Source organism: Solenopsis invicta, chromosome 8 (assembly GCF_016802725.1).
Source record: "Solenopsis invicta isolate M01_SB chromosome 8, UNIL_Sinv_3.0, whole genome shotgun sequence".
Taxonomy (NCBI): domain Eukaryota; kingdom Metazoa; phylum Arthropoda; class Insecta; order Hymenoptera; family Formicidae; genus Solenopsis; species Solenopsis invicta.
This window is the reverse complement of record NC_052671.1, coordinates 24,786,616-24,795,733: the sequence shown is the minus strand read 5'-3', so window position 1 is coordinate 24,795,733 and position 9,118 is coordinate 24,786,616. Positions and strand designations below refer to the sequence as shown.

Genomic DNA, 9,118 nt, shown 5'->3' with positions numbered 1-9,118 from the left:
TGCACATCTTTCCTATTTTGTGGGCTATTTAAACCTAATACAGCTTTTACTCTTTCTTTATCAGGCTCCATGCCAACTTTTGAAAATTTATGTCCTAGATAATTTACTTCATTCATTCTGTATTGTACTTTGTTTGGATTAAATTTAATACCTAATGTTCTTGCTCTATCTAATACTTTATTTAAAATTAAGTCATGTTCCTCCTTTGTTTTAGCAAAAACTAAAACATCATCAATGTAAACAATTACACCTTCTATGTCACCAAAATTTTTGTTATTTATTTTTTTAAATAATTCTGGAGCAATGCTAAGACCAAACGGTAACCTTTTAAATCTGTAATTACCAAAAGGAGAGTTAAATGTACAAAGTTTACTTGAATTCTTATCCAACTCCACATGATAAAATCCATCTATTAGATCTAAAGCGGTAAACCAGTCATTACCCGATAATGCGGTGCTCACCTCTCCTAAAGTTGGCAATAAACATGGCTCCCTTTTTATACTTTTATTTAGGTCAATTGGATCTAAACAGATTCTTAACGTACCGTTCGGTTTTTCTACAATAACTAAGTTGCTCGCCCATTCTACTGGTCCTTCCGCTTTAACGATAATCCCTTTTTGCTCCAGATTATTCAGCGTAGCTTTTAATTTATCCCTCAGGGAGTACGGTATACGTCTCGGCGGCCTCACTACTGGACAGCTGTCTGGTTTTAGCACAATTTTGCATTTTTCTTTAAAAGTTCCTATTCCTGAAAATAAATCTTTGTTCTTTTTAATGAATTCTTCTTTATTTTCTAATACTGAAATTGTTTCAATTTTCTTTAGTAATCCTAAATCTATACACGACTTTAGACCCAACAACGGTACTCTTTCATTTTTAACAATAATGAATTCTTGTTTCTTTACACAGTTTTTTAATTTACAACTTAACCAAACTTTACCCAACGGTTTAAATTTGTGCCCTCCATAAGCTTCAGGTATAACATTTGTTTTCTCTATTAGAATATTCTTTTTATTAAGACTATTGAACACTTTATCTGGCAGAATGTTTACTTGCGCTCCGGTATCTATCTTAAATTTAATAATTTTATTCTCTATCTCTATATTTTCTAACCAAGCCGATACAGTCATTTGATGTATTTTGCTCCTTACAATATTCAGTGATTCGATCGCAAGTATCTCCTCCTCTTCTTTATCTTCAATCTCCTGTATTCCTTTTAGTCTGCAAGCCGCTTCAAAGTGATTTACTTTTCCACATTTGTTGCATCTTCGTCCAAATGCTGGGCATTCCCTCGGTCCATGCTTCCTAGTGCATCTTCTGCACTGAAACTCTTTCTCCGTTCCAAGATCTTCTTTCTTTTCTTGAGGTTTGTAATTAATCCTCCTGTTTCCTTTAGCTTTCACCGGTTGATTTTTCTCAATTTTCTCAATTATCTTCTCATTTTGCATAGTTTTGATCCTTTCTTTTAACATCTCCTTGGCTCTGGCTATTTCTATTGCTTTTTCTAACTTTAGGTCTGTTACACTTAGTAGCTTCTCTTGTACTGTTGTGTCAGCAATACCTAGTACTAGCCTGTCCCGGATCATATCTTGCTCATCTGGAAACTCACAATTTCGTGCCAGTTTCTTCAATTCCTTCACGAAATTGTCTACTGGTTCATTTGATTCTTGAACTTTTTTATAAAATAAGAACCTTTCATATACTACGTTTTTCTTTGGGAGAAAGTACTCATCGAATTTTTTTAACTACCAGATCATATTTTTTCTGATCCACTTCACTAAGTTGGAAGTTGTTGAATATATCAATTCCTTCCTCGCCAATCGTATTTAGAAATATTGCAACCTTAAGGGGTAACACCACTGTAGAATTTTTGAAAAATCGATTTTTTTTTTATTGCTTTAAAAAATACTTTGAACCTTCTAGAATGAGTTAAAAAAAGTCTTATGTCTGTTACAAAATTTTTTGTGTGAAATTTCGCGCTCTTTCTTAAGCGTGTCGGGCTGCTCCAAAACGACTACCTACGGCACATCGATACCTGCTCGAAGGGTACAGCCTAATGACTTACCTTCTGATTTTGAAGTGAAAAAGAAAGAGTGCATTGATCACGTGCAAAAGAGAATGGGCACTCGTTTGCGAAATTTAAAAAAAAATGTAAAAGGCCTCGGAGGAAAAGGTAAATTAACTGCTAAATTAATTGACGAGCTTACAATATATTATGGTTTAGCGATACGGCGGAATCCAAACTCCGTGAAAAATATGAAAAATGATATTTGGGCAACCTTATTTCATAAAATGTCAACCGATGAAAATCCGCAACACGAGAAGTGCTCGGAGTCTTGGTGCGACTGGAAAAAGGCACAAGCAGCAAATTCCTTGGCTACTTACCATCATAAGCCGCCACTACCGAAGGAAATTTTTGAAGCTATCAAACCTATTTACGAGGAGCTGAGCCGTGATGATTTGCTAAATCGTTGCTTGGGAGGCTACACTCAAAATAGCAACGAAAGTTTCAATGCTGCTGTATGGAACTTGGCGCCAAAATCTTACTCAAGCGGCAAAAAAGTATTATGTGCAGCAACTGATATTGCTGTGTGCACCTTCAATGACGGTTTGACTAACATTTTACGAATTATGCAAGTTTTGGAGATGGATATCGGCTACCAAGCATACAATTTTTGCCTTGAAGCCAATGCGACAAGGATCGAGCACTCCGAGCGGGCTTTGACAGATGCAGCAAAGAAGGCACGCACCAGCACAAAATCGTCGCGGAAAGAAAATGAGGAACAATACTTGAGCAAAGAAGGGATGCTTTACGGTCCTGGGATAGCAGACTAATGGTAAAAAATTTCAAACAGTCACATTTTTCATTTTGTCCCGTCTAAAACACGTCTCTAAGCTTTAAACGCGTTTTTCTCAAAACATGGTTTTTTAAAACGGCACGCAGCATAACTCAAACAATTTTCATTCTTTCCACTCCAAATTTTAACCACTTCTTTAAAATAACATTTCGAAGAGAAACACGTACGGAATTTTCGATAAGTTGATTAGAACATTATTTATTGACAAATATGTGACCGTTTTTTCCGTCAAAAATTGAAATTTTTTTTTAAATGCGTGCCAATTACTCAAAAATAAATATTTCTCAAATTCCGTACGTGTTTCTCTAGCTATACTCATGTAGATTAAGAAAAAATTTTTTGTTTTGTTCCAGATAAATCTCTACGATGGTTCTGCTGCGTGCCGCAAACCCCTAAAAAATAAACACGTCTCACGACAGTGGCTATAGCGTCGCCATTTTTTAATATTTTTTAATAAAAAAATTTTTACAAACACTTAAAAACATGTTTAATAACATCCTTAAATATTATTTTCTTCTTACTTTTCCTTCCATGCAAAAAAAATTCACAAAAAAACGCTTTATTTGGGCCGTCTACAGTGGTGTTACCCCTTAACCTCTTCACTCTTTTTATGGAAATCATTTGCTGTCATGTAAATATCGACTCTCTGCTTGAACTTTTTATAGTTCTCTGCGATATTTCCACTGAATTCCAGTGGTGCTGGAATTTTTGTTCCATCTTAGCTGCGAGGTTCGCGTTTACATACGACTCTCCTAACCTTTCGTCGTGAGTACGATTTTATTCTCTGTTTTGCTGGCTATCAGTACTATTATTGACTTAACGCGCCATGTTGTGTCGTGTATACTAGTATATGTTTAACAATAAACAAGACTGATATAGACTGATATTAAGTTTATAAATATATTAAACAAATATACATAAGTGATGTCAACGTAGAGCGCGTCCAAAAGCTAAAACAGTTCAGTGCCTCGTGCTCACACTCACGCACGCACTAACTATATTTCATCCGGCGCCACCTATCTCTTACTTCTACAACACAGTTTATAATTAACGTAACGACCAATAAGCTCTAGACGTTACATTAATCATAAACTGCGAGTATGTAGAAAGTGGTGACTTCTCAGTTTGGAAAATTTCCCCATGGACAGAATCAAAGTCCTTGGGTGTACACCAAAGGACTTTAATTAAGTCCATGGGGAAATTTTCCAAACTGAGAAGTTACTATTTTTCTACATACTTACAGTTCATGATTAACGACCAATAAGCTCTAGTCGTTTCATTAATCGTGCCGTTTGTTTTCTGTTCCTGAACTCCATGAATTAGTGTGCACTTAAAATGAAATAGATATATATTTGAAAGTTAGTGAAAGCAAGAAGAAACGTTCCAGTGCAGTCTAGTGCAGGAATAGAAAACAAGCATATGAACTGCGAGTATGGGTGTATTCCGAAAGTTCTATCGAAAATATCCCTTTTAATAATAAAGTAGGTAACACTGTAACTAACTACGTTGTATTCCGTAATAAGGTCAGGTTGTTCCACCTTTTAATAAGTATCAAGTAAATTAAACTGTTAGTAAACCTATGCAAATGCATAGGTTTACCTAACAGTTAAATTTACTTGATGCTTACCAAAAGATGGAACAACCTAAAAATTGAGTTTGTGATTTTGTTAGTTTGCAAAGATCATCGGAGGAGTTAGTTTAATTTTTTGTAATTTAATTATTTATAAATTGATTTTAATTTTGTATTATTTATTATAATAATTCTAATCATGTATTATTAAAGTAATATATTAAAATAATACCCAGAAAACATTTTGACGTCTGAAAGACGTCTTGTAGACGTCTTGTAATTTTTCAGACATCTGAAAGATGTCTTACAGAAAACAGAAAGACGTCTTTTAGGCCCGGTTGTTCCACCTTTTGGTAAGAATCAGGTAATTGCGAAATGCATAGGTTTACCTAACAGTTAAATTACCAGATATTTACCAAAAGGTGGAACCTTAGACGTCTATTAGACGTTTTATGTCCCGTTTTTTGACGTCGCCAAGACGTCTAATAGATGTCTCGTTTTTCTATTTTTGACGTCTGTAAGACGTTTTTCTGACGTCTTTTAGACGTCTTGTAGAGTCCTATATAAAGAGAAAAGCGACATCGAACCCCCACCACAACCTTCAGTATTCAATTGAGTCCTCCACCGCCATTTTGGGACCGCTCTAACGTCATCAAACACCATTCGTATCATTCTACAAACAGCTGTGGTCACAATATGGCTACTCGCTTAGCCAATCAAGTATCAATCAAATTACCAATCAGAGCTTCGGACATCAATGTCGCTTCTCTCTTTATATAGGACTCTAGACGTCTTGCAGACATCTTTTTTTTTAGGTCTTAAAGACGTATTACAGAAGACAGAAAAACGTCTTTTAGACGTCTACTAAACGTCTTTTTTATAATTTTTATACAAATTGAAACATTTTTCAGAAATACTCAGAAAATTTACATCTCTCAGAATTCTTTATACATGTAAATTTTAAAATTTTTTATCCTATAAATTAAAAGAAATTTTTAACTTTGAGATTTTATAATATTTTGTCAAACATTATAAAACAAAAAATTTTAGGATATTTTATAATTAGTATATATGAAAAATTTTGAGAAAAGATATAAACTTTCTAGTATTTCTAAAAAGTGTTTTAATTTGTATAAAAAATTTGAGTATTATAAGTTATAAAATTATACAAATATTCTTAAAAAATTATATAAAAAGTTCTGGGAAAAATTTTCACCATGAGGGATTATATTTTTTCAGATCAGGTTATATTATCGTGTTTTTTTACAGCCGTCAGAGTAGACCCGAGTTCACTTCAGAGTCGTTCAGAGCAATATCAGTAGTTCACTTCCTGTTCTACACTTCCGGAATTTCTCTATTTTAACCCTAAGATACCCAGGTTTGTTTAGGTTTGCTCTGAAATAGACCCAGGACAGACAAAACGAACAAATCTTATGACACATTTATGGCCGCCTAGGATCTGCCATCTGCGTGCGCAGCCGCACTGAAGCGTACGACTCTACCAACCTGATAACTAACCCCTCTAAATACTTTTTGGGTTTTGGGTTTTTCAGCTCTCTCTATTCGCTTTTCTAAGTAAAGAGTTCCGGTTGTAAGTAAGCCTACACGGTTACGAGATTGTAAGTAAATAAAGACAAAATACCAGTTTACATCCGACCAAATTATTCTTCTTCGGACCATCTATCGCACACGCGCCACATTGGTGACCATGACGCGGGACAAAAGCGCATGAAGCAAAACATTTAGTGCAAGGAAGCCACGAGCTAGCATCACACCTTCAAGAATTTCAAGACGCCCAAATGCAAGAGGATCATCCTCCCACAGGCGGTCAACCAGCTTCAAGCAACCCCGTCATTCCCACTGATTTATTGGGTGATCAAGAAATATCACAGGCAATGATGAACAATAATACCGCAGGTATAGGAGGTTCGGGAATCTCAGTGGTCTCCTGTTATATAGAATTGCCGCTATTTTACCAGGCCGATCCACGCCTCTGGTTCGCACAGGTAGAACTTGTTTTTGCTAACTGTAACATAACTTCTGATACGACAAAATACCGATATGTTGCCACACAAATGACTGGTGAAGCTTTGCACAGCATTTCAGATCTTATCCTTAACTCGCCAACCAAAAATAAATATGATACAATAAAGCGACGTGTAATTTCGGCATACGACGAAGGAGATGAAGCACGACTTCGCCGATTATTGCGTAGTCATGAGATGCGAGACGAGAAACCGACAGCATATCTTCACCGTTTGCATGCACTCGCATCAAACCAATGCGGAGATGCCATCGTACGCTCATTATTCCTGGAACAGTTGCCAGAGCCCGTTTGAGCCGTTCTAGCAATTTCAGACACGAATGATCTTCAACGTCTCGCAGAGATGGCTGATAAAGCTGTCGACGTAATGAAGCACACGATGGCTGCTATCCAGAGCAAACTTACGGATGCGGTGGCAACAAAAACACAACCTGACGCACTTACGACACTACAAGAGTCACTTAGGCCCAGTTTCACAACTTTGGGTTTAACCCGAGTTTAGTTGAACTACCGTCAAGTTTAACGCCACGGTTAAACTTCTATCGCGTTTCACAACCAGATTTTAACTCTAGGTTACGTAAACCTATAATCTATGCGAAGAAACTTCAACAGACTTATCTTTCTTCTAGAACAAGTAGTGTGATTGGTTGTTACCGAAAAGTAGGGAATGAGATATTACAGGTTCTATACACCAAGGCAAAAAATAATGAACAAATTTAAAAGTTTTAAAGTTTTCTTCTTACATGTTTTCAAATCAGTTTAAACTAAACAATTAAATTCAATTGTTACTGTAAAAATTTACACTTTATTAAGGGGTAACACCACTGTAGACGGCCCAAATAAAGCGTTTTTTTGTGAATTTTTTTTGCATGGAAGGAAAAGTAAGAAGAAAATAATATTTAAGGATGTTATTAAACATGTTTTTAAGTGTTTGTAAAAATTTTTTTATTAAAAAATATTAAAAAATGGCGACGCTATAGCCACTGTCGTGAGACGTGTTTATTTTTTAGGGGTTTGCGGCACGCAGCAGAACCATCGTAGAGATTTATCTGGAACAAAACAAAAAATTTTTTCTTAATCTACATGAGTATAGCTAGAGAAACACGTACGGAATTTGAGAAATATTTATTTTTGAGTAATTGGCACGCATTTAAAAAAAAATTTCAATTTTTGACGGAAAAAACGGTCACATATTTGTCAATAAATAATGTTCTAATCAACTTATCGAAAATTCCGTACGTGTTTCTCTTCGAAATGTTATTTTAAAGAAGTGGTTAAAATTTGGAGTGGAAAGAATGAAAATTGTTTGAGTTATGCTGCGTGCCGTTTTAAAAAACCATGTTTTGAGAAAAACGCGTTTAAAGCTTAGAGACGTGTTTTAGACGGGACAAAATGAAAAATGTGACTGTTTGAAATTTTTTACCATTAGTCTGCTATCCCAGGACCGTAAAGCATCCCTTCTTTGCTCAAGTATTGTTCCTCATTTTCTTTCCGCGACGATTTTGTGCTGGTGCGTGCCTTCTTTGCTGCATCTGTCAAAGCCCGCTCGGAGTGCTCGATCCTTGTCGCATTGGCTTCAAGGCAAAAATTGTATGCTTGGTAGCCGATATCCATCTCCAAAACTTGCATAATTCGTAAAATGTTAGTCAAACCGTCATTGAAGGTGCACACAGCAATATCAGTTGCTGCACATAATACTTTTTTGCCGCTTGAGTAAGATTTTGGCGCCAAGTTCCATACAGCAGCATTGAAACTTTCGTTGCTATTTTGAGTGTAGCCTCCCAAGCAACGATTTAGCAAATCATCACGGCTCAGCTCCTCGTAAATAGGTTTGATAGCTTCAAAAATTTCCTTCGGTAGTGGCGGCTTATGATGGTAAGTAGCCAAGGAATTTGCTGCTTGTGCCTTTTTCCAGTCGCACCAAGACTCCGAGCACTTCTCGTGTTGCGGATTTTCATCGGTTGACATTTTATGAAATAAGGTTGCCCAAATATCATTTTTCATATTTTTCACGGAGTTTGGATTCCGCCGTATCGCTAAACCATAATATATTGTAAGCTCGTCAATTAATTTAGCAGTTAATTTACCTTTTCCTCCGAGGCCTTTTACATTTTTTTTTAAATTTCGCAAACGAGTGCCCATTCTCTTTTGCACGTGATCAATGCACTCTTTCTTTTTCACTTCAAAATCAGAAGGTAAGTCATTAGGCTGTACCCTTCGAGCAGGTATCGATGTGCCGTAGGTAGTCGTTTTGGAGCAGCCCGACACGCTTAAGAAAGAGCGCGAAATTTCACACAAAAAATTTTGTAACAGACATAAGACTTTTTTTAACTCATTCTAGAAGGTTCAAAGTATTTTTTAAAGCAATAAAAAAAAAATCGATTTTTCAAAAATTCTACAGTGGTGTTACCCCTTAAGTACATTAAACATTGGAACACTAATTAGAAAAAAATTTCTCATAAAATAAAGAACAACAGATTAGAATAAAAGACAAAATTGAGTTTTGAAAAAAATAAATAAATCTAAAAGACAGCCACTCGAAATAAAAAAAAACTGTTCTTTGGAAAAACACATATATGGTCATCGTAATCATAGTATGTAATCTATAAGTACTAATTTAATAATATTACAAAACTATTTTTACTG

At 35.6% G+C, this 9,118-nt stretch overlaps 2 protein-coding genes across 2 annotated transcripts; one reads left to right on the top strand and one right to left on the bottom strand.

The window, feature by feature from the left end:
- The first annotated feature begins 1,844 nt into the window (after positions 1–1,844).
- LOC120358438 lies at positions 1,845–3,340 on the top strand. Its single transcript, XM_039452756.1, has 2 exons — positions 1,845–2,837; positions 3,212–3,340. Exon 1 carries the CDS (start codon positions 2,119–2,121, stop codon positions 2,833–2,835), a length of 717 nt encoding a protein of 238 aa, XP_039308690.1. The 5' UTR covers positions 1,845–2,118; the 3' UTR covers positions 2,836–2,837; positions 3,212–3,340.
- Positions 3,341–7,392: 4,052 nt separating this feature from the next.
- Positions 7,393–8,886, bottom strand: LOC120358442. The gene is made up of 2 exons (XM_039452759.1): positions 7,896–8,886; positions 7,393–7,521 (listed from the first exon to the last, which is right to left on the bottom strand). The coding sequence occupies exon 1, from the start codon at positions 8,612–8,614 to the stop codon at positions 7,898–7,900; it is 717 nt and encodes a 238-aa protein (XP_039308693.1). The 5' UTR covers positions 8,615–8,886; the 3' UTR covers positions 7,393–7,521; positions 7,896–7,897.
- Between the last annotated feature and the right edge of the window lie 232 nt (positions 8,887–9,118).

Coding starts and splice junctions, on each gene's coding strand:
- LOC120358442 (XM_039452759.1), bottom strand. CDS start 8,614: ATGGGCACTCGTTTGCGAAATTTAAAAAAAAATGTAAAAGGCCTCGGA.
- LOC120358438 (XM_039452756.1), top strand. CDS start 2,119: ATGGGCACTCGTTTGCGAAATTTAAAAAAAAATGTAAAAGGCCTCGGA.